Here is a 25,328-nt window from a genome sequence, read left to right on the forward strand (position 1 = left end):
GTTTTTCAGAGCTATTCTGAGGTCTTCTGGCTTCATTCTCATTCCAACAGTATTTGACTGAAAACAAAATCTTTATTAAAAACAGCTTCTGCACTTAAACTCAAATCGCCCAAAAAAAATTTGATTTTTTATGTATATTAATAATAAAATAGTTTTCGATTGTTGTTACGACTTCGGCTGATTTTAACATCGTCATGCTAATGGCATGGGTATTGTCTGGTGAAACTGTTGATACATTTTGTTTCTCTCTGGTTTTCGTTTTTTTTTTTTTCTTCTGTTACTATTATAAATTATGAAACTCAGCAGGTTATGGCTTAACAAATTAAACGCTTTAATAATATAATTAACTGGAAATTATGATGAGAATTAATTGTATATAACCGCAACATACACACAGCCATTTGAGATAAATCGAAAACCAAAAAAAAAGGAAAAAAAAAACCCACACACAATGAAGATATGAAAGAGCAGCAAACTCTACACCGAACCCCGTTAAGAGATAAAACAAATTAAGTAGCTCACCTGGAAGCTTTAACCCCAAAAATAGGCATGACGAATTATCCTCTTTACCAAATATTCATGAAAATAAAAAAAAAAAAAAAAACAAAAGGGAATCAAAGAGACCACACAGGGGTTCAAATGGTTTTTGAGATAGTTGAAGAAAAAATGTAGTAGTAGTAAATATGTACAATGTAGTCAATATATCGCTCGTGTACTCAAAGAGTGTCATAACTCAGAAAAATGAAATTGAAGAAAATGCGTCTTTAATTTAAAAAAAATCGTATCCTGTTTTAAAAATACGATAACTTATAAATAATACTTAGTTCATATCTGGAATGTTTAATTGGCATATATTCTTATTCATATATTCGAAATGTCTGTGTATTGGACGTATAATAAGACCTCAACAACTCAAAAATAATAATATTGATTTCTGCCACTCCACCAATAATTGATCACTCACAATAAATGTTTTCAAGATATCAGCCCATAATTTTGACACTATATAAAGCAATAGTGAGTAAACTTTTTTTTCACTGATAACTCCAGCCACATGGCTTGAGAGATTCCAAAACGTGCCTCATAGAAATAATGGTTTTAGACCCTATATCACGGTTTTAGACCCTGTGTCCGTCCGTCTGTCTGGCTGGTTGGTGCACACGACAACACTCGCATGGAGTATCCGATTTGGTCTAAACTTGGTGCATCGTAATATACAGAGTGAGATAAAAAAAACTGCAAAAAGTCAAACCTTTACATTTTTTTTAAATATTATTGAATGAAAGCAAAAAATGTCGGAAAGAGCATCAAATTTTAGAAGAAGTTTATATTTGTTCGAATTGGTTACCTTTGGCACGAATTATGGCCTTCAAACGGCCAATAAAACCGTCACACGCTGCCCGAATATTGCTCTGCTGTATTTTTGCCCATTCTCGGAGTAGCGCTTGCTTTAGGTGATCGACACTTTGGTATTTTTTAGCGCCAACCTTGCTTTCCAAAATACTCCAGACACAATAGTCCAACGGATTGGTAACCGGAGATTTTGTTGGCTATTGAGTGCTGGAAATGAAGCGAGGAACCTCATTTTGTAACCAATCTTGGGTGGCGCGTGCTGAGTGCGATGGTGCTGTTGAGTCCTGTTGGAATGTCCAAGGTCTGCGGCTAAAATGTTTGCTTTAATACACCCTCCAGAATATTTTCGCGATAATATTCGGTATTCATTCTGATGCTACGGTCGATTGATACGAGCGGAGAGCGCCTATCGGCTGTTATGGCGGCCCACACCATCACTATGGCCGGCGCTTGAGTTCTGGTGGCCAACCGAAGGTGCACATTTTCAGCTGACCTCTTTGGCAAGTAAAGACGATCATTTTGTTTGTTTACAACCTGCTGGATAACGAATGTTTCCTCATCGGAGAAAACCAAATTCGGCAGTTCACCACTTTCGGCGAAGCGAAGCAACTCTTTAGCTCTTTTGAGTGTATTTTCTTTCATTTGCGGTGTAAGTTCTTGCACTTTTTGGAAATTCAATGGCTTTATTCCGAGCTCATTATTTAATATTTGCCAAATGGAATATTGCGATATGTCCAGCTTAAGAGCCATTTTTCGACCACTGCGACGCGAGGTTCGATCAAGTCGCTTTTTTTAGTTTCGAAACATTTCTGCTGATGTTGCTGTTTTCTTCCGTCCACTTCCTTGACGTCGGCCTACGCTACCAGTATCACGGTAACGAGCTATGGTACGACCAACACAAAAAATGTATTCACATTTAAATGCTGGAGTGCTCTAACGATAGCCACTTGTGGTTTTCCAGCCAAATATAAAGAAATCACACTATCACGCTTGAATTCTATCACGAATAACTTTTTTTCTGCAAAATTCTCACCAAAATGCTTTAATAATGAGCTGTCACTGGAATAATTTTAACAGCTGTCGGACGAGTGGCTTTGAAATGACAGCAGTCTGAAGTTGTTTGCTGTTTTTTCATATATTCCTAATGTCACTGCAAGACCAAATATGTATAATTCGATAAGGCCGTAGCAGTTCAAAAATCATGCCATTGGGGCTTAACTTTTCTAATAATTTATTGCTCAAGTAAAGAATTTTTAAGAAACCAACCTGAAACGTCGAAGCAATCCAATCCAAAATCCAAAAATGGATTTTAAGAGTTAAGACACCTTTGAGTAATTGAGCGATATGTCCATACGGGAAAAATTCCCTGCTTCGATTTAACGAAGTGTAATTAAATTTGTCATACTCCTGAAACTCTTCTCCCCCTCTCTTTGAATTTTGTTCTCATGATATTTGTAATGCAATGCCTTCGTAACGATACCCACTTAAGCTAACTACTAAATGGCATTCAATTAGACGCCGTTTTATATTTACAATGTGGCATAATAAAAATTTCCAAACGCCTGACTCAATAAAATTTAAACTCTACTCCAAAATAACAAATTAGCTTATGAAACCCAAAACAACAACAAAACCCCATCAAAGATCCATAATAAAACAAAAAAAATCCAGAACAAAAAAAAATACAAATTCCAAAATATAGTTTATTGTTTGCTTTGGAAACTTTTACATTTTACGGCTAAACTATTGCAGCACAAAGTCCATGCAGGAGAAGGGGGAGGAGAGACAGTTGTATCATGTGACATGCAAGGAAGTCATTAGACTTGGCTAAAGAGCCAAGCACAACAGAACCACAAATTATAAAGGAGCAAGCTAGTAAGGATGGGTGGATGTAAGGCGGGTGGGTGTTTCTCGTTGTACCGTGGTTGTTAATCGTCGTCTAGCTGGAATAATTTCTTCAATTTACTTTGGTGGAATATAAACCAAAAAAAGCGAGGTGTTTGTCTCACCAACAACATTAACACCATCTCCACCGCCACCAGAACAGCAATAGTTGGCATTACGTCCCCTCTCTCTTTTTTTTATTTAAAAGAACCACTAACAAATTGACTTTTTCCAGTTGTAATCAATTTGTTAGGTTGTATGTGTGATACTCCTCTCACTCTCTCTCTTCCGTTAGTGCCTTCTCCACCTCTGTCTATGCCATTATCCCCGATGGTTGGTGAAAAAAAAAACATTCCATTTGGAGTTGGGAGTCCTATTTCAATCCATTTAAGCGACGTATGCAATTACATTGTTTAACTTCGAATCCAATTAATAGTTTTCGACAAAAATATATAATTATGTTGTGTTGAGTAATTGCATTTTGATGATATGTATGTATATGTGTGTGTGAGTGGGTGTCTGCGAACGTGTAATTGTGTGGGTGGTTAGTTGGGTGTTATTTGTTTATCAACTGAAAGGAGTCGAGGTGTTCAGTTGAAGTTTGAACACCATTCGTGTTTAGCCTGTTATGCAAGCTTATAATAAGCGGTCTGATGGTAGCGCATTAATTGATATGTTATTGATTTTAAATTATAGTGCAGCAAGGCTAATGGTTTCAATTTCGATTAATTTTATCCTTGGCAAGGATGAAGTGTAGGAGTTGTATTCCAGTGGGGAGGGATGTAGAAAAATGTGGTGAATTTTAACAAAAATGCAAAAAATCATTATTTGTTAATTTGGATTTGCCAATCAAATCGGTAAATAAATCCGATATTTTACGAAATTCGACTATGTCCACATTTTTGGATTTTTAAAAAATTCTATAGTGCAAATAGAACAAGTAAAAAGCTGAAAGCTTTGAATACCCTCCACCATTTGGAACGAATTTGGCAATTCTCAAAAACAATAAAATCCGTTAAAAATTCTGTTAAAATCTTAAAAATACCGAGTGTAGCTGTCATATTTGTCATAAGCCATTACAATATTCAAATGCGAAACTTAAGAAAAATTGGTAATAATGGATATAAAATCATCAAAATACCGAATATCTAGAGGTATTTGAATCAATTTTTATAAACTCCACATACATAGTATGGAGGTTATATTAAGTGTGTCATTACGTTTGTAACTCATTGAAATAAAGATTTTAAACCCTACAAAGTATACCTATTCTTGATCAGCATCTGTTAAAATTACGCTAGAGTCGGAACGAATATTTTATATTTTGATGATTTTAGCCACATTTTTTAAGTTAAGTTTTAAGTTTTTTTGTTTAAGTTTTTAATATGCACTTGCCAATCTGACGAAATATTTTGAAAATACGTCTGCGATTACATATGTTGGTCAATTGTTATGCCATTTTCTCCCTTAGCCGAAAATTATCTATATATACTCTATACTCATCAACTATATAATGGCACCATCAAAATACAGAATATCGGAAGGTACCATTATATAGAGATATACCAAATCGTGGACCTATACATGCAATGTTTCGCCACCGAAGCTAGAATCCATAACGAACAAAAATACCAATTTTTAGACAAATCCTTGGAAAAATGTTGCAAATATCTTCAAAATACCAAAAATCGGGAGGTACCGTTATATGGGGGCTATACCAAAGCGTGGACACACACACATACAATATTTCGCCGCACGAATTAGAACCCATTATGACCTACAAATACCAATTTTCAGACAAATCCGTAAAAAATGTGGCAAAAATCGTCAAAATACCGAATATCGGGAGGTACCATTATATGGGGACTATACCAAAACGTGGACCGATATATCTCATTTTCAATACCAACCATCCTAGATACAACGCAAATTGTTCTGCTAAATTTTGACGCTCTACGTCAAATAATGTGGGCTGTATCGTGATTTGAACAGACAGACGGACAGACAGACGGACAGACAGACGGATATAGATAAATTTTTTTTATGCTGATTATGGATATATATTTAGGGTTTACGACGAATATTTAGGTGTGTTGCAAACGGAAAGTTTTTGCTGCAACGCCATAATTTTTACATTTTTTTCTAAATTTTAGTGAATAAAAGCAAAAAATGTCGGAAATAGCCTCAACGTTTAGAATATGTTTAGATTTGTTCGAATTGGTCACCTTTGGCACGAATTATGACTTTCAAACGACCAATGAAACCACGTCACACGCTGCCCGAATGTTGCTCTGTGGTATTTTGGCCCATACCCGGCGAAGCGCTTGCTTGAGGTGAACGACACTTTGGTATTTTTTAGTGCCAACCTTGCTTTCCAAAATAATCCAGACACAATAGTCCAACTGATTGGTATCCGAAGATTTTGATGGCCATTGTGCGCTGGAAATGAAGCGAGAAACCTCATTTTGTAACAATTCTTGGGTGACGCGAGCTGAGTGCAATGGCGTTGAGTCCTGTTGCAATGTCCGAGGACTGCGGCCAAAATATTTGCGTACCCAGGGCTTTGATACACCCACCAGAATATTGTCGCGATAATATTCGGTATTTATTCTATTGCCACGGTCGATTAATAAGAACGGAGAGCGACCATCTGCTGTTATGGCGGCCCACACCATCACCATGGCTGGCGCTTGAGTTCTGGTGGCCAACCAAAGGTGCACATTTTTAGCTGACCTCTTTGGCAAGTAAACACGATCAGTTTGTTTGTTTACAAACCGCTGGACAACGAATGTTTTCTCATCGGAGAATACCAAATTCCACAGCTCACTACTTTCGGCCAAGCGAAGCAACTCTTTAGCTCTTTTGAGTCTATTTTCTTTCTGTTGTGGTGTAAGTTCTTGCACCTTTTCAAAATTTCATGGCTGTACCCCAAACTCATTTTTCAATACTTGCCGAATGGAATATTGCAATATGTTCCGCTCACGAGTCATTTTTCGGCCACTGCGATGCGGGTTTCGATCACGTCGCTTCTTTACTTTTCGAACAATTTCTGCTGCTGTTGCTGTTTTCTTCCGTTCACTTCTTTGGTGTTGGGCTGCGTTACCACTATCACGGTAACAAGCGATGTTACGAGACACAAAAGATTTATTCACATATCACATGGAGTGCTCTAACGATAGCCACTTGTGGTTTTCCAGCCAAATAGAAAGAAATCACACTATCACACTTGAATTCCATCACGAATAACTTTTTTTCTGGAAAATTCTCACCAGAATGCTTTTGTAAGCTTGTAAACAATATAATGAGCTGTCACTGGAATAATTTTAACAGCTGTCGGTCTAGTGGCTTAAAAATGACAGCAGTCTGAGGATGGTTGCAGTTTTCTCATCTCACCCTGTAATAGTACCTCCCTATATTCGGCATTTTGATGATTTAGCTACATTATTCACCGAATTTTTTCAAGTTTCGCATTTGAATATTGTAATAGCGTATGACAAAAGTTTCCTATGCAGGTCCACGTCGTCGTATAGACCCTAATAAAATGGTTACATTGTTTTTCGTGTGTTTTACAGATTTTAACAGAAATTTCGATGGATTCTTTTCTTTGGAGGGTATAAAAAGTTCGGCCAGGCCGAACATACAGTTTAAATTTGTACGCTTCTAGGACGAATAATAAAAAGCACAGTTAGATCCATAGTATATCTCATTGTATGATCTACTCCTTTGATATATCCTACTTTCTATACTCCTCTTTATTTACAACTAGCTGGTCCGGTCCGCGTTGCCGGCCCGTAGTTTTAGTCTGTAATGCAAATTTTATAGCATAATCTTTCACAAATCTAGCTCATAAAGGTGAACAAATTTTAATATAAATATTGATCCGACTAAATAGAAATAAATACCAAAATAATTTCTGAATAGTCAAAGTTAATTACGCTTTTACACCCATTACCATAGCACCTCAAATTGTGCATTAGCGTCCCCAAAAAGTCTATGTTCTTTTTCATAATAAAATTCAATGACGATTAAACAATGCCCGTGTTGTCGTCTGCCAATCGATAAAAATCACTATAGATCGGCGGCCCAGGGGATTATATCGGGACTGTATCAACATATTTACGTATGTTGACATTTTTCTAAAAGATGGTTCTCTACTCACAAAGTAGCCTAAATACAGCAAAATCGATTGGAAAATGTGGTCAAGAAATAGAAAAGCCAAGATGCCAAGTAATGGCCAAATCATTTGAAATACGTGGCCAAGACCACAGTCATAGCTGGAATCAGGGATACATTCATATGAGGGTTATACCAAAACGTGGCCCTACCAATATTCTCTTGGGGGTTACAAATTCAATAGAATACAAAATTTTCTTTTCTGACCACACATTAGATGTGAAAGTGGACTTGGGATATTCCAAAGTGGGGACTTTACTTAAATAAGTAGCTTAAATCATACGATGGTTATATAAATAGGAAATCGGGTTGCACCCTTATCAGTGAGTTATGATCGATATCATGACCTGCGAAAGCGATTTAAGGTATCTTGAATGTTTGGGAAGTATTTTTGGAAGGATAGAAATCCTTTTCTTACTAAAAGTCCCATTCGCTCTACTATTTTGCACCCTTTAAATTTGGTATTGTACTGATTGTACTCCCAAAGAATTTTGCATTTTGAGCTCTCATTGGACGGATTATTGTCACATGAAAGAAGTAGGTCCACGCTTTGAAATGAGCTCCATTAGGATTCGGTAATTTTTTTTTCGGTAATTTTTATTTGTTTAAATGTGTTCGCATCTTCCAGCTGAACTACGATGTCGGCCCTGGAGTTGAAAGGTAGATGTCAGTTAACATCGTATTTCGCACTTATTTCATTTTTTGGTGAAAAATTGTATGTAGTGAAAAATTATTCTTTATTTTGTTCACAAAAAATTCACTGAATTCAATATGATAATACAAATTGAAAAAAATTGACAAAAGAAGAATAACAAATTGAAAAAATCTTCAACTTGTTCGCTGATTTTTTACAGCAAATGTTTAAAGATCCTTACAAAGTTTATCAATAGCATGTGCTATTATTTTAAAATTCGCTTCCATTGAAATTTGTTTTCGATTTTTTCCCGTTTTGACAATTTTTGCAATTAAATCTTTTTTTTTTCGTGATTTTTTAGCGATTTTGAAAAAGTAATTATCTTTTAACTTTGGTGTGACGGCGTTAAATTATTTCGATATCATCTATTCCGTTTCGCCACCTAATTCGGTACTACACTTCCATGTAACCCCCATCAATTTCAGTTCTCAAGAAATCAAGTCAATTAAATAAATTGGTGTTAATATTCGAATTCAAAAATAAATTATAAAAAACACTACAAATGTACATTAGAAAAAAGAAAGTCAAAATGGAAAAAAAATCATGCAAAATAAAACATTACTATTGTACATTTGAAAAGTCAAAATGAAAATGTTAATATATCACATTTTTACGCGATTTTTTTGGATATTATCCTTTTCGGAGAGGAGACAATTCCGAATTTGTGTGAATCGTTAAAATCAGTCCAGCGATTCTTAAGTTATAAGCGTAGTAACTAACACAACTTACATTTATATATATAGATTTCTCAATTCTCCCCATCTTTTTTTCCAGATGATTCCGATGATGCCACCGATCTTCGGTGTGCCAACAAAACATTGGCACAATTGCGTAACATGGATAATCACATGGCGACATTGATGCAGCAGCATCAACGCAACAGCAATGTCAATTTTCCCCTGCCTTCACCTACCGGTGCTGGTGGTGCAACACATGCAAGTTCACTGGCAATGCACTTAGGACCGCCGCCTCCACATCATCATCATCATACGCAACAACATGCAGCAGCACACTCTCATCTCAGCTATCACAATAGCTTAATGAATTTTCAGCAACAACACCAACATGGGCAGCACCATCATCACCACGCACAGCACCACCAGCAGCAGCAACAACATTTCCCACCCAATCATCACAATGCCCACCTTCATTATGGAGGCAGTAGTTCGCCAGCCGATAATAGAGATGATTTTAATGGCTTGGCTGGCAGCAGTCGTCTCAGCAGCCCCTCGGCCATGGCCTCGGGTAATGATTATTTGAATTCAATGCATCAAATGGTCGAAGCTAATAATTTATTGAACCCGACCAACAACAATGATCTGAATTCGCATGCCATGACGCCTCAGACGACACCACCAACCCCGCCATCACTGCAGACAACGGCCAGTGTCTATCACAGTCATCAACAGCATTTGGCGGCGCTGGCGGCACACGCCCAGGCACAACATGATCACAAATTTGCCAAGTCATCTGTCGCCTCATCAGCGGCCTCGTCCTCGGTTACGGCGGTGAATTCAGCAACAGCGGCTGCCGCAGTAATGGTTGCCTCCACAATGGCTAATCAAATGTCGGCAGCGGCCTCCTCATTCTATAGCTCCAATGGAGGTGGAGGAGCAGGTGGTGGCGTCTCCAATCTGCACGACTACGATGAACGTTCCATGTCTTCGCTGTCGAATGGCGGAGAAATTGATGCCGATATTACCGATGATGAGGAGCCACACGATCACAATGAGAGCCACAACATTGATGTTACCTCCTCCTCACCGCAGTCACCGCAAATGGCATCGCTGCATAGTTATGGAAATGGTTCGGGTCTGAAAAGAAAATCGAATTCTTCGGCGGTTGCCAATTACTGTGATGATATGAATTCTCTTAACAATAATAATAACAACAACAATAACGCAAATGATGCCGAGAATTTTTCCAAATCTCTTATGAACGGTAATGATGGTGGCTACTCCATGAAGGCCCAATTTGATGGTTCGGTGCGACCTCGTTCACTGGAGGACATGCAAAATCAAAATTTCCCAATTAATGGTAATTTTGAACAGCACAGCAATTCGACGGCGGGTCATTTGTCGGGCCACTCACAGCAAAAACATTTGGATGAATATGGCCGCATGTCTGGTCCGGGGGGAAATGGTCCCAATGGAGGTGTCAATGGCTCAAGTGGTGATCAAGCGGATCGCCTAAATGACAATGATAGTCTAATGAATGGCAGCTGTGCCTCCAGCGAAGATCTCAATCAGACCAATTCCAGTGAACAGGGTGAGAAAATCACCTCGGGAAGTGATGATGAAGGTAGGTGGGGTTTGATAGTTTTTAAGGGGGGTATTTACATGGAGATAGCCAGGTCTTCTATGTGTAGAAGGCCTGTAAAAGATGTTTTGTCTATAGAAGGGTTGTCAAAGGTCTTCATCCTAAAGAAGACCTATTAAAGGTCTTCTCTTCATAGAAGACATATTAAAAATCTTCTCTCCATAGAAGAAGAAGGTACGCTCTCTATAGAAGACCTGTTGTCTTCTATCCATAGAATATCTATTATAAGCCTTCTCTCTATAGAAGATCTGTTAAAGGTCTGCTCTTCATAGAAGGCCTGTTAAAATTCTCCTCTCCACAGAAGACCTGTTAAAGGCCTGTTAAAGGTCTTATCTCCACAGAAGACCTGTTAAAGGTCTTATCTCCATAGGAGACCTGTTAAAGGTATTCTCTCCACAGAAGACCTGATAAAGGTCTTCTCTCCACAGAATACCTTTTGAAGGTCATCTCTCTATAGAAGTCCTGTTATTGACCTTCTCTCTATAGAAGAGCTGTTAAAGGTCTTTTCCCTAAATAAGAGCTGTTAAAGGTATTCTCTCTATAGAAGACCTGTTAAAGGCCTTCTTTCTAGAGAAGATCTGTTAAAGGCCTTATTTCTAGAGAAGATCTGTTAAAGACGTTCTCTCTATAAATGTCTTCTCTACATAGAAGACCTGTTACAGGTATCCTCTCTATATGAATACCTGTTATCTACACAGAAGACCTGCTGAAGGTCTTCTCTTTATTGAAGAACTCTTAAAGGTCTTCTCTCCATAGAAAACCTGTTAAAGGTCTTATCCCCATAGAAGTCCTGTTAAAGGTCTTCTCTCTATAGAAGATCTGTTAAATATCTTCTCTCCATAGAAGACCTGTTAAAGGTATTCTCTCCTTAAAAGACCTGTTAAAGGTCTTCTCTCCATAGAAGATCTGCTAAAGGTCTTGTCTCTATAGAATACCTATTAAAGGCCCTTTATCCATAGACGACCTGCTATGTCTTTTCTCTTTATAGAAGACCTGTTTAGGATCTTCTATAGATACGACATTTAAAAGGTCTTCTATCTATAGAATTCCTGTTTAAGTTCTGCTATCTGTTGAAGACCTCTATCTTGGAAGATCTGTTAAAGGTCTTATATCAATAGAAGACCTATTTAAGGTCTTATATCTTTGGAAGACCTAATAAAAGGGTATATTAATTGAAGATCTGTTAAAAGCCTGTACAAAAACAGTCAAGGGTCTTATGTCTACTGAAGGCCTCTTAGAGGTCCTCTATCTGTAGAAAACCTCTTAAACGTATTTTAGCAGCAAAAGGCCTGTAAAAGGTTTACTATCTGCAAAAGACCTGAAAAAACTTTACTATCTGTAGAAGGTCTTTATCTACATTGGAGATCTAAAGACTCCTTTGTAAAGTTGATATACTTGAAGATAAGCGGATATCGATATAAACGGCCTATATGGAGCTGGTTTTATGACTACTAAATGTTTTAAAAATTTTAAATGTTTTTTGTTTGTTCTATAATTATTCCTCTACTTTCTTCCAGGTCAAGATGATAATTGTTCAAAGAAAAAACATCGACGTAATCGCACCACCTTCACCACCTATCAGCTGCATGAACTGGAAAGAGCTTTCGAGAAATCCCATTATCCTGATGTATATTCCCGCGAAGAATTGGCAATGAAAGTCAATTTGCCTGAAGTTCGTGTACAGGTAAGTGTTATCAACCCTCGCAACTCCCTCAACATAAATAACAAATTTTGTTTAAAACCGACCAGTATGAAATCGAAAGAAAAAAATGCATTGCAAACTAAATAAAAACGGAAATTAAACAATTTCCTTTAACAATTTATTATCACATCAAGAATTAAGTTCAATCAGTTTAAATTAGGTGTTGAATAAATTTCCAATAACGAACGAAACGGAGGGGGTGTGGAAAGGAGTAAGGATACCCAACCAAATATCAATGTGAATAACCCAATCAGTGGTAAATCGCAGCAGACCCTTTTCTTTGTCCTGACAAAGATTTATGTGCTTTGTTGCCGTCGTTGTTGTTTATTTGCGAAAAAAATGCAAATGAAGTTAACATAACTTTACAAAATTTACATTTGAATTCCCCCAGCATTTTAGGTATTTTATTTTTGGAGAAATGTCTATAAGGGGCACAGTGGGGTAAAATGGCAAATATAAAGAACGAAAAGAGCTATGAATCATCCCATGCCAGATTTATAGGAGTAGTCTCATTTTTCCATTTGGAAAATGCAACTCTATTTTATGTTGAAATTTATCTATCATTTTTAAATTAATTCCATAATTATTTTCTCAAGAAAATCGGCAGTTTTTTTTTAAATTAAAACATAACACCTCTGCAGTTTTGGAGTTGATTTGATAGACCATTTCTTCATGTTTTGTAAACGCATATGTATATTGACATAAATACACTTAAAGAATCTTATCAGGACACTTTATCGGTAGAAGAAAAATCATAATTTTATTTATTCTTCGATTCTCATTTTTATTCCTTATCTGTTACTTTACAGTGGGTCCATTCCTTAGAGAATGTGGAAAATCAAAATGTTCCAGTTAATTTCAATTCCGAACATCACATATTTCTCTCTTTTGAAACCACTGTTTATGTTCTCCGTTGCATACATGCATACTTACATTTCATACCCACATTTCCTTCTCTCTCTCTCTCCCAAATAACTGTTTATATATTTTTCTAAAAGAATATTTGTGATTTATGAAATATTTTGTCAACTCAAAATTGTCTCTTCCTCAAATGCGACTTTCCTTGGAAATTCATATCGCAATTTATGTCTCAATTTTGTAAAGCAACAACAGGAGGAACAACAACATCGAAACTTGTATAAGGAGTTTACGCAAATAAAATGTGCTTACCCTTCAAGCAAAACATATTTTATTGGCTTTAGCAACAAAATACCTTCGTTGCGTTACATGGAATGGTAAATTTACGTACCAAACAAAACCTCATAAATTTGTAAAGAATTTTTATTTTTTCCAACAAAATTTATTTAATTTTGACTACGCAGGGAAGTGGGGCGAAAATATGTGGGAGGTAGAAAGTAGTAAATATAAACTAGTGAAAATGCTACACTCTCCCATTGAACTAAAATCTCGAATTATAAAAATAGGAATATTGTTGTATAACTATTGAGGTTATAGAAAATATTACTAATTGCTAAAGGTCTTCATTTAGGGGCTATACAAGTGGAGGGCATATATTACAAAACTATAGCGAGGAAGCTTTTTATAAACAGAGGATTCGGAATTTCTGCCGATTTGAGTGAAGAATATCATTTTTATATTTCTAAATTTGGGCCTGTTGCAAAATAGACTTCGACAAGAATGCAGGAATCTTAAATTTTCACTTCAAAAAATATTTGAGCGAATTTCTACTCCCAGAAGTAATCTGCATATGAAAAAATTACAATTCTATAATTTCTATTTTTATTTAATATTAAGAAATCTTTTTGGTCCATGTTGCCCCAAGAAATATTCCTAAACATCCACGTTGACCTTTCAAGAAAAATTAAGAAAAAAAAAAACGTGAGTACCAACGAGGAAAATTATCCGTTCTGCTCTTGGAGAATAGTTCCCAATACCAATAGTTCCCAAATACCATTGAAGACAAATTTTTAAAAATTTACATTGAAACCTCATGAAAATTCTCAAGAAAAGATCGCAATTGATCCTTCAAAACGAACCAAATGATAGTTCTTGATAAGTTATCAAAAAGACAAGTTTATGGGACTGATAGTCCTTTAAACTGGATTCTTATGGTGGCTTCCTGAGAATCCATAAAAAAAAAACTAAAAAATCCTCATTTCTTTATTTCCTAATAAAAAAATTATTGAAACGCTTTTTGGCTCTTCAAGAATAAATCACAAAACTATGTTTAAGGCACTGATGCTCTTAAAAAAAATTTACAAATTTCACTTAAGTCAGAAAAAATCGTTAGAATTCATGTTTATGGAGTCGAAGGAAAATTTCGTCGGAGCCGTATTCAAAATTTCATATAAGAAAGTTTTATCTGTAGTTTAGGTTGTCTCTTTAAACCACACCATTGTACCCCGTCATCTGCCCCAATATCCTCTTGAAAAAATCGTATTCGCATTTAACTTCACTTCAACTCCAATTTGCCAGTTTTTTTCGCAGTCCCCTTGAAAAAAGAACTTGCCTTTTGCAAATTCGTTGCTGCGATATTTCGTTTTCTACGTTTCCTTCGGTGGTTGGGTGTAATTTGTTTTCGCGGTTTTTGTTGTATCAAATTTCGTGATTTGACAAATCATTTGTATTGACTAAACATTATCATGCCAGGAGAAAGCGCGGAGACTCATAACGAGCAAAAAACGCAACACATCACGGCAAAACTAAGTTTCCAACCACCAATTTCTCTGCCTCCCACAATATCGAGGAATACAGTTACTACAAAATGCTGTTGAAAATGTGTGGGGGATGGGGTGAAAATACCACACAATATTATATTTTGTTAGTTATGGAATGGAAAAAAGAAAGGTTTTTGTATGTAAACTAAATTTGTATAAGAGTTAACAATCGAATGGATGGTTGGATGTGTGTGTGGCGATATTCATACATTTGTGAATGTGAGCTATTTATTAGGTTAAGGAGAAATAACTCAAAATGTATTTTATTATGAAGTATGTGAATTCTAGTTATGAAATTTGGGTCCCATCTTTGTATGTATTTTTATGCCCTCCATCGTAGTATGGAGGGTATATTAAGTTTGTCATTCAGTTTGTAACACCTCGAAATATACATTTTAGACCCCAAAAAGTATTTATAATCCTGATCAGCATAAATCACTCTAGCTTCCGAACGAATTGAAAAACAGCAACATCAGCAGAAACGGTTCGAAAAGTAAAGAAGCGACTTGATCGAAACCCTCGTCACAGTGTCCGAAAAATGGCTAGTAATCTGAACATATCGCAATATTCCATTCTGCAAATATTGAAAAATGAGCTCGGGATAAAGTCATGGAAATTCCAAAAAGTGCAGAACTTACACCGCAACAGAAAGAAAATAGTCTCAAAGGAGCTAAAGAGTTGTTTCGCTTGACCGAATGTAGTGACCTGCCGAATTTGGTTTTCTCCGCTCCGATGAGAAAATATTCGTTGTCCTGCACCTTCGGTTGGACACCAGAACTCAAGGGCTGGCCATGGTGATGGTGTGGGCCGCCATAACAGCCGATGGTCGCTCTCCGCTCGTATTAATCGACTGTGGCATCAGAATAAATGCCGAATGTTATCGCGAAAATATTATGGAGGATTTATTAAAGCCTTGGGCACACTAACATTTTGGCCGCAGACCTTGGACATTCTAACAGGACTCAGCACGCGCCACCCAAGAATGGTTACAAAATAAAGTTCCTGGCTTCATTTCCAGCGCACAATGGCCACCAAAATCTCCGGATGCCAATCCGTTGGACCATTGTGTCTGTAGTATTTTGAAAAGCAAGGTTGGCACTAAAAAATTCCCAAGTGTCGATCACCTCAAGCAAGCGCTTCGCAGGGAAAGAGGCAACAAACCGCGGAGCCACATTCCGGCCAAAGGTGACCAATTCAAACAAATCTAAATTTTTAAAATTCATTCTAAAATTCCGACATTTTTTGCTTTCATTCAATAACAAAATGTAAAAATTATGGCGTTTAACTTTGTTGCAGTTTTTTTATTTCACCCTGTATAGGTTTACGTTCAGGTAAAGCCCCCATATAACTGTATCTGCCTATATTTGGTATTTTGATGCTTTTATCGACATTGTTCACCGGAATTGTTTCAAATTTCGTATTTGAGATTTGTAACGGGTACTACAGCCTATGAAAAAAATTGCCTATGCAGGTCAAGGTCTTCGTTATTTCCTCATATAACTGTACCTCCCTAAATTCGGCATTTGGCCGTGACAGAAAATTTCCTATGCAGGTCCAGGTCTTCGTATAGGCCACATATGACAGTACCTCTTTATATTCGGAATTTTGATGAATTTAGCGACATTATTCAGCGGAATAATTTCAAATTTTGTATTTGAAGTTCCTAATGGGTATATAACGGTGTCTCCCTATATTCGGTATTTTGATGATTTTAGCGAAATTATTCATCGCAATTGTTTCAAATTTCGTGACAGAAAATTGTCTATGCAGGTCTAGGTCTTCGTATAGAGCCCAAAATGACGGCAACTCCCTGTATACGGTATTTTTTAAGATTTTAACAGAATTTTAACGGATTTTTTTTTTTTTTTTTGAGAAAATTTACAATTTCGTTACAAATGGTGGAGTATATTCAATGTTCATCCCGGCGAACTTTCTGCTTTTTAGCCTGGACCTGTAAAGAAAACAAAGAAAATTTCGAAATAAAGAAATACATAAATCAGTTTCCAAATGGGAACTAGGATAGCTTGTTTTTATGTAAATCGAATTTTGTTTTCTAAAATTGTGTAGCCCTTATACCATTAATCATTCACGCACTAAATCTTATAAATATTTTCGGACTGGACCTCATATAACCTTGCCCTATGATTATGCAAACTTTGAATCCGTTGTCCTAGCCTCAGTGCTAAACCGATGTCTTTGTCATTCGTCATTTGAATGATTCTGGGGTTTTCCTTCACTCAAAAATTCCGTATATTCTAATTCCAATTTTAGTAATCTAATTTTCCATCACACCCCAATATATTCCACAAAATTACACACACGTATACATGTAAATATTTCCTATAGCAAAATATGAATTGGATGATTTCGCCTTGTTCGGTTTTTTGGGTATTTGTGATTTTAATTTTTGGCATAAATTTTGCTTATCAAAGATTTTTGGATTTTATTGTTCATTCTTTTTTGTTTTTGTTGATGACTATAACAAGGGTACAGCCCTTAAATGTCACTTTGTCAAATTGACGCTAAATTCAAATTATGTCAAATTTTTTTGGGTGGTAAAAACCAAAGTGAGAGGGTTTAACGGATGGCAATTTTTGGCAAAAGGTGAAAAGCCTAATGGCATCGAATATTCCCAATTGGGGTGGGGGTAAAAGACACCCATTCCACTCCCGCCCAACAAAAAACTTTTTCTAAACTTTATTATGACTTTCAAATAGTTTGGTGTATTTATGGCAATTTATTTTATTCATATATATTTTTTTGTTTTTGTTTTTTTTTTTTATTCGAACAACATTCAATTGGCTTGATTCTGTTACTCTTTGCGGTAGAGGTTTAGTTTTGTTTCTCTCTGGTTTTTTTTTCTGGGTTTCATCAATAACGATTGCTCTGTTGGGGTTTGTGTGCTCGTGTGTCTGTTTTCCTTTTTTCCACAAAATAGATTTGTTAAATGTTTGTTTAAAAAGTTTTGATTGGTTTTAGTTGACTATTCTGTAATGGAATGAAGTATAAAAAAATATAGTTTTTTTTTAGTTTTGTATTCACAAAATAACAAAGAAACAGAAAAAAATGCAACAAAAGATGAAGCAAAAAACTAAATTACATTTTAATAGAATTTCTAAAAGAAATTCGATTTTTATTTCTATTTTTATGTATTTTATTTTGGGTGGGGGCAATAAAAATTGATTGTGGTAAATATGGACTTTGTTAATTTAACAATAGGCTTTTTTACTTATTATGACAAAATGACAATTATGGAACAATTTTTTTGAAATTGATTTTAGCATGGAATCTATTTTTATTTGTCAGGCATAGTGGAAGAGGATGCATTTGAAAATTAAACAATTTTAAATATGTATGGAAAGCAAATAGCCAATCGGAGCTTACCAATAAATAGGAAGAAAAAAACAACAATATCTCAATATTCTATTCGGCAAATTTTGAAAAATGAGCTCGGGGTAAAACCATTGAAATTCCAAAAAGTGCAAGAATTTACACCGCAACATAAAGATAATAGACTCAAAAGAGCTAAAGAGTTGCTTCGCTTGGCCGAAAGTGGTGAACTGCCGAATTTGATTTTCCCCGATGAGAAAACATTCATTGTCCAGCGGTTTGTAAACAAATAAAATGTGGTCAGCTGAAAATGTGCACCTTCGATTGGTCACCGGCCATGGTGATGGTGTGGGCTGCCATAACAGCCGATGGTCGCTCTCCGCTCGTATTAATCGACCGTGGCATCAGAATAAATGCCCAATATTATTGCGAAAATATTCTGGAGGATGTATTAAAGCCTTGGGCACGCAAACATTTTGGCCTTAGACCTTGGAAATTCCAACAGGACTCAGCACGCGCCACCCAAGAATGGTTACAAAATGAGATTCCTCGCTTCATTTCCAGCGCACAATGGGCACCAAAATCTCCGGATACCAATCCGTTTGAAGGCCATTTTGATGATATTTTCGACATTTTTTATTTCATTCAATAAAATTTAAAAAATAAAAACAAGTAAAAAAGCTGTAAGTTCAGCCGGGCCGAATTTTGAATACCCTCCACCGTTTGCAACGAATTTGGCAATTCTCAAAAATAATAAAATCCGTTAAAATTTCTGTGGACCTGCACAGACAATTTTCTATCTCCATTACGAAAATCAAATACCAAATTTGAAACAATTCCGTTGAAAAATGTCGCTAAAATCATCAAAATACCGAGTATCGGGAGGTACCGTTATATGGAGGCTATACGAAGACGTGGTCCTGCTCCGGCAATTTTCTGTTTTAGGCTGCAGTATCTATTACGAACTTCGAATACCAAATTTGAAACAATTTCGGTGAATAATGTCACTAAAATCATCACAATACCGAATATCGGGAGGTACCGTTATATGGGGGCCGTACCAAAACGTGGACCTATATGGCCCATTGTCAATAGCAAAAGTCCTGCTAGCATAATATACATTTGAGTAAAATTTTATCAATATACTTCAATTCGTTTGGAAGCTAGAGGGTTTTTCACAGACGGTCGGACATCGCTAAATCGACATAGGATTTTATGCTGATCGAGGGGAGGGTATGAAAATGTAAAAATTATGCCTTTTGACTTTGTTGCAAGTTTTTTTCTCACCCTGTATATTTAACCGAAAATACGTTTAAAGACCCTAAAGAAATAATAACGTCTTGCGATTGAATGAACCATATTCATCGTCATTATTATACCCTCCACCTTGGAAAGGAGGGTATGTTAACTTTATCATTCCGTTTGTAACATCCTTAAATATTCGTCGTAGACCCCATAAAGTATATATATTCATAATCAGCATAAAATTCTAAGTCGATTTAACGATGTCCGTCTGTCTGTCTGTCTGTTGAAATCACGATACAGCCCACATTATTTGACGTAGAGCGCCAAAATTTAGCAGATCAATTGCCATTGTGTCTAGGATGGTTGGTATTGAAAATGAGATATATCGGTCCACGATCTGGTATAATCCCCATATAACGGTACCTCCCGATATTCGGTATTTTGATTATTTTTGCCACATTTTTTCACGGATTTGTCTGAAAATTGTTATCATAACGGGTCCCTGTACGTGTGGCAAAACATTGCATGTATAGGTCCACGTTTTGGTATAACCCTCATATAAAGGTACCTCCCGATATTCGGTAATTTGATGATTTTTGCCACATTTCTTCACGGATTTGTCTGAAAATTGGTATTTGTAGGTTATAATGGATTCTAGCTCCATTGACGAAACCTTGCATGTGTAGGTCCACGATTTGGTATAGCCCCCATATAACGATACCTCCCGATATTCGGCATTTTAATGGTTTTCGCCACAATTCTTCTAATGTTTCCTTCACCCTAAGGTGGAGGGTATTTAAAGTTTGGCCCGACCGAACTTAATGTTCTTTTACTTGTTTTTGTTATTTTCCAGTAATTAAATATTGATACAGGATTATCAGAAATATCTCGTCAGATTATGCATCCTCCCATTACTCATAGATGTATAATAGTCAAAAGGCAATATTCTTCTTACTTTTGGAATCCTCTCCTTAAAATTATTCCCTTCCTTCTTATTCAGAATTCTTTATTAACATTTTTGTCTCCTAAACATTTGATTTATACATGGCAAGGATATTAAATTACCAAAACGAAAAAAAAATTGCTGTTTATCATTGGCATAATCATATCATGGCAATCTTGACATAAAAACTAACATAAATCGAATTTGTATTGGATTTCAATAAAACCGAAAATCCAAGTATCTCATTCCCCCACAGCACACACACACACCCAAGCACAGATGAGCAGCCTAAGACAAAATAAATTCGATTGAAAATAACGACCAAAAAGCAATCTAAGTAATAAAATAAAAATAAATGAAAACAAATAAAAATAAAAAAGAAAGGAACAATTCAAATGAGCAGGTGGATCGGATGGATGGTTCAATGGATGGATGTTAAGGAAGGAAACCAGAAACACAAAGGCAGGCCGAAACGACAAAGACAACGTTAGACATCGTTGAGTTTTGGGAATGAGGGAATGAATGATTGGATGGATGTCTTTGACAAAAACAAACATCGTTGAATGTGGAATACGAATAAAAAAGCTAGAATTAAGGTGTTTTTGACACGACAACCGCCGGCAGGACTTTGCTATGGTTTCCAATACTTAACACACACACATTGGCTTTCCCCACACACATATCCCCGAAATATCGGCATGGGAGCGAAGGAGGGCGATATCTGTTTGAGACATGTGTGATTATTTTCGTATTGGAGGTCATATATGAATAGGTAGTAAAATCAAGGAAAAACAAATAAAAGCTAACAATTCGAATGTCTATTGCCTACTAATAAAATTCTATTTTATTTGTTAGTCTAATGTTAGTTTTAGTTTCGATTGCCTCCCCCTCCCTCCGCCACACACAAATGCTATAGTATTTGTTTTAGTTCAATAGACTAAAACAAGAATTTCTTGGTATCTCACATACAAACACACACACTCACACATGTGTATGTATATGTATAACACATGCAACGAAAAAAAGGAAGCCAATTGGAAAAGGAATACCAATCGTGGGCAATATTTTTCCTTCCACCTACGGCTTAGTCGTTTCTCGTTTTTTTTTTTTTTTTTGTCATGGAATATAAACATCAAATAATTTCCATTTGGATTGGTTTTCAGTTTCCGTTCTTTTTGTTGTTGTTGCTGCTATCGTTGTTGTTATTCTTATTGCTCGTTACACATTGATTATTTGTTATCGTAAATTATTGTTTGACAGTTTAACTTTATTTAATCAGTACTTTTAATTTGAATTGCTTCAGTGTTTTATGGGAGGTTGCTTTTTTCGTTGGTAGGGAGGGGTAAACAAATAAATATTTATTGCCCGTTTTTTTATTTTGAAATAATAAATCTATTATTTTTGTATGCCTATAAACATATATTTATATTCACATACCATACATACGCATGTTTGGGTTATTTGTTCTATTTTAATATTAGCATTTTTTTTTGATGGAGATGCCTGGGTTTTCCTTTTATTTGCTGATTTTCAACCATTAATTTGTAATAAAGAAAATAAAGAAAAACAATAAATGCTAGTTTATGAACAAATAAATGAATTACATGGAATAGCAAAATATAAAAAAATGGTTCGGAGAAAAAGAAACACATAACACTGTAATTTATTGGCCATTTCTATTTGTTGAGCCGTATATAATCAATTTATTATTCTTAAAAAAAATATATATATTTAACCTGTTTCAATTATTTTTTATTGCGTGTGCTGTACTAGAAGAAATTTCGGTGAAGATTTTGAAAATGATCTTTCTTTATCCACACTATTTTATTATCAAGTCGTACTTTCCATAGCTAGGGGAAATCCATGTAGTAATATCATGTCTTAATTCCATGGGAAGTTATTTCAGTGGAAAACATCCAAGTTTCTCTAAAATAAGTAGATTACACCTGTGGAAATTCCTCATGAACTATGGGGATATGTATTTTCTTCTAGTTTTTCGTTAGGCTTAAAAAACACAAATTTTTGGACTTTTTTTATTTTTTAGTTTTATACAGCTTCTCCATCCTTAATTTTTTCCAGGAACTTTCCATTATTACCATTGAAGTTAGTCGGAATATCGAAAAATAAATTAAAATGTGAAAAACAAGTTCGTCGGTTTTTGTTTTTATTTTTTATTTATTTATTTATTTATTATTATTTTTTTTTTGGAATTCTCGCCTCTAACCAAACGAAAAACCAGAAAAAATACAAAAATAACTATATAAAACAAGTAAAAAAAAAGCTAAATTCGGCCGGGCCAACCATTTTATAACATCCACCATTCGGAAGGAACTTGAAATTTTTCAAAAAAAAAAAGAAAAAAAAAACCATTGAAAAATACCGCTCAAATGAAAATAGGGGCTATACGAAGACGGGGCCTGCATATACAATTTTCCGCCATAGGTACCAATTACGAACTTCATATACGAAATTTGAACAATTATAAGTTCCTATTATTTGAGAGAACTTTAACATTTTTTTTTTTTTTTGAACTGCATGGAGACAATTTTAATCTTTTCTCGAAAAATATTCTTAAAAATTGTATTAAATGTTTATTAGGGAGAACTGAAGAAAATCCCGATCATCGTTTGAGGAATCACCAAAAATGTTTCTAAAGATTTCCACGATAATGTCTTGAAGTAGATTATCTTAATGCTACATGGTAATCTTAATAGCTAGTTAATAGTCTATCGTTTGAATCGTTTGAGACTTAAGATGTTACCATAAAAATGTAAAAAAAACTCACCGATTGCACGACCATGATTATTTTTTGAGAAACTTTAAGGTAGCATTTTTCCAAAGCCTCAAAAATATCCCATTGATTATGGAGGCTATAATCTAAATATTCGTTATAGTTACATGACAATGTTGCTGGAAGTTTAGCCAGTGCCTAATTATACCCTGAGCCATATGGCTACAGAGGGTATATATCATTTGATACGGCCAAAACGTGTCTCATCAAAATAACGGGTTTAGACCTTAGGTTTCTTTGGACCAAATCCGTTTCAGGGCATTTGGAGTCGATTTAGCGACGTCCATCTGTCCGTCTGGCTGGTGCACATGATAACCTTTGAGGGGAGTATCCAATTTGACCCAAACTTGGTACATCTTAATATTATTGTCAAACTTAGATCGAGTTCGAAGATGGGCAATGTCGGTTCACTTCTTCTGGTACCTTCCCCACAAAATGTCAACATTATCAAAGAAAATAATTTACTGCACAGAAAGAGAAAGGATAATCCAATTTTGCTCCAAATTTGCAAATCCTAATATTCGCATCAGTGCTAGGTTAGGTATGAAAAAGAACAAAATCGCTTAAATCCATCAAGTACCTCACCCACAAACGGCCAAAATTTTAAATAATTATAACTCTTATAAAATGAGTCCATTTGTCTTCAAATTACACACATCACAATATTTTTACTAATCCAAGGTCTGGTGTTAAGATGGAAGAGATCGGACCATTCCTTCTGGTACCTTCCCCACAAAAGGGTCAAAATGTTGAATATCCATGAAGCTCATAACACGCGAAATGAACACCTGATTCCACTTTGACTTGGCACATCTCAATATTTCTATAAACGCAAGATCTTTTATAAAGATTGTCGAGACTGGATTATTCCTTCTGGTACTACCCCCACAAAGGGTCACAGTTTGGAATAACCAAAAACGATTTTAAAATCCGAAATAAGCATCAGAATGTTTTTATATTTCACACATACCACTATTTCTACTAACACAAAATCTGCTGTGAAAATAGGATATATCGGTCCGCCCCTTCTTGTACCTCTCCCACAAAGGGTCAAATTTTTGAACATTCATGAAGCTCATAAAACGCGATATTAATATCTGATTCCATTTGGACTTGGTACATCTAAATATTTTCAGCAATACAAGATATGCTATAAAGATGGTAGAGATCGGATTCTTTCCTTCTGGTAACTCCCCCACATAGGGCTCAAGATTTTGAAAAACAAACTCTCCAAGTTATGATTTCGCAAAAAATTGGATATAAATGTTCGATTTGCTTGTAATTTTGTCCATACCAATATTTTTATCTGTGTTTGATGAAGCATGAAAATTGAATACCTGGGTCGACTATATCTGGCGTCTCACGCACATTTCAACATTTTCTTAAAATTATCACATATCTCATATATTGTGAAGGAAGTAGCATATATAGTCCAAACCTGGCTTGTCGCAATATTTATATCAATTATATCAAACCTACTCCATAGGGGATCAAAAAATTGAATAATCATAACAGAAGTCAAAATACATTTAATAAATTGAACATAGGCTGAGAGTATACAACTGTCGGCCATTTCGACTGATACGTTTTAACTTGTTATACCCTCCACCTTGGAAAGGAGGGTATATTAACTTTGTCATTCCGTTTGTAACATCCTCAAATATTCGTCGTAGACCCCATAGAGTATGTATATTCATAATCAGCATAAAATTCTAAGTCGATTTAACGACGTCCGTCTGTCTGTCTGTCTGTTGAAATCACGATACATCCCACATTACTTGACGTAGAGCGCCAAAATTTAGCAGATCAATTTGTATTGTGTCTAGGATGGTTGGTATTGAAAATGAGATATGTCGGTCCACGTTTTGGTATAGTCCCCATATAACGGTACCTCCCGATAGTCGGTAAATTGATGGTTATTGCCACATTTTTTCACGGATTTGTGTAAAAATTGGTATTTGTAGGTCATAACGGGTCCCTGTACGTGTGCCAATATATTGCATGTATAGGTCCACGTTTTGGTATAGCCCCCATATAAAGGTACCTCCCGATATTCGGTATTTTGATTATTTTTGCCACATTTTTTCACGGATTAGTCAAAAAATGAGTATTTGTTGGTCGTAATGGGTCCTAGTTCGTGTGGCGAAACATTGAATGTATAGGTCCACGTTTTGATTTAGTCCCCATATAACGGTATCTCCCAATATTCGGTATTT

The 25,328-nt window shown here is 35.7% G+C and overlaps 1 protein-coding gene across 1 annotated transcript in view; it reads left to right on the plus strand.

Annotated features, from left to right (window-relative positions):
- Positions 1-25,328, plus strand: part of LOC101895883 (retinal homeobox protein Rx) — an 89,711-nt gene that overhangs the window by 24,394 nt on the left and 39,989 nt on the right. The window contains exons 3-4 of the mRNA XM_020035207.2: positions 8,879-10,405; positions 11,941-12,107. Of these exons, the coding sequence (XP_019890766.1) occupies positions 8,879-10,405; positions 11,941-12,107 (1,694 nt within the window). The remainder of the gene's footprint in view (positions 1-8,878; positions 10,406-11,940; positions 12,108-25,328) is intronic.

Source organism: Musca domestica, unplaced genomic scaffold, assembly GCF_030504385.1.
Source record: "Musca domestica strain aabys unplaced genomic scaffold, Musca_domestica.polishedcontigs.V.1.1 8, whole genome shotgun sequence".
Classification (NCBI taxonomy): Eukaryota; Metazoa; Arthropoda; class Insecta; order Diptera; family Muscidae; genus Musca; species Musca domestica.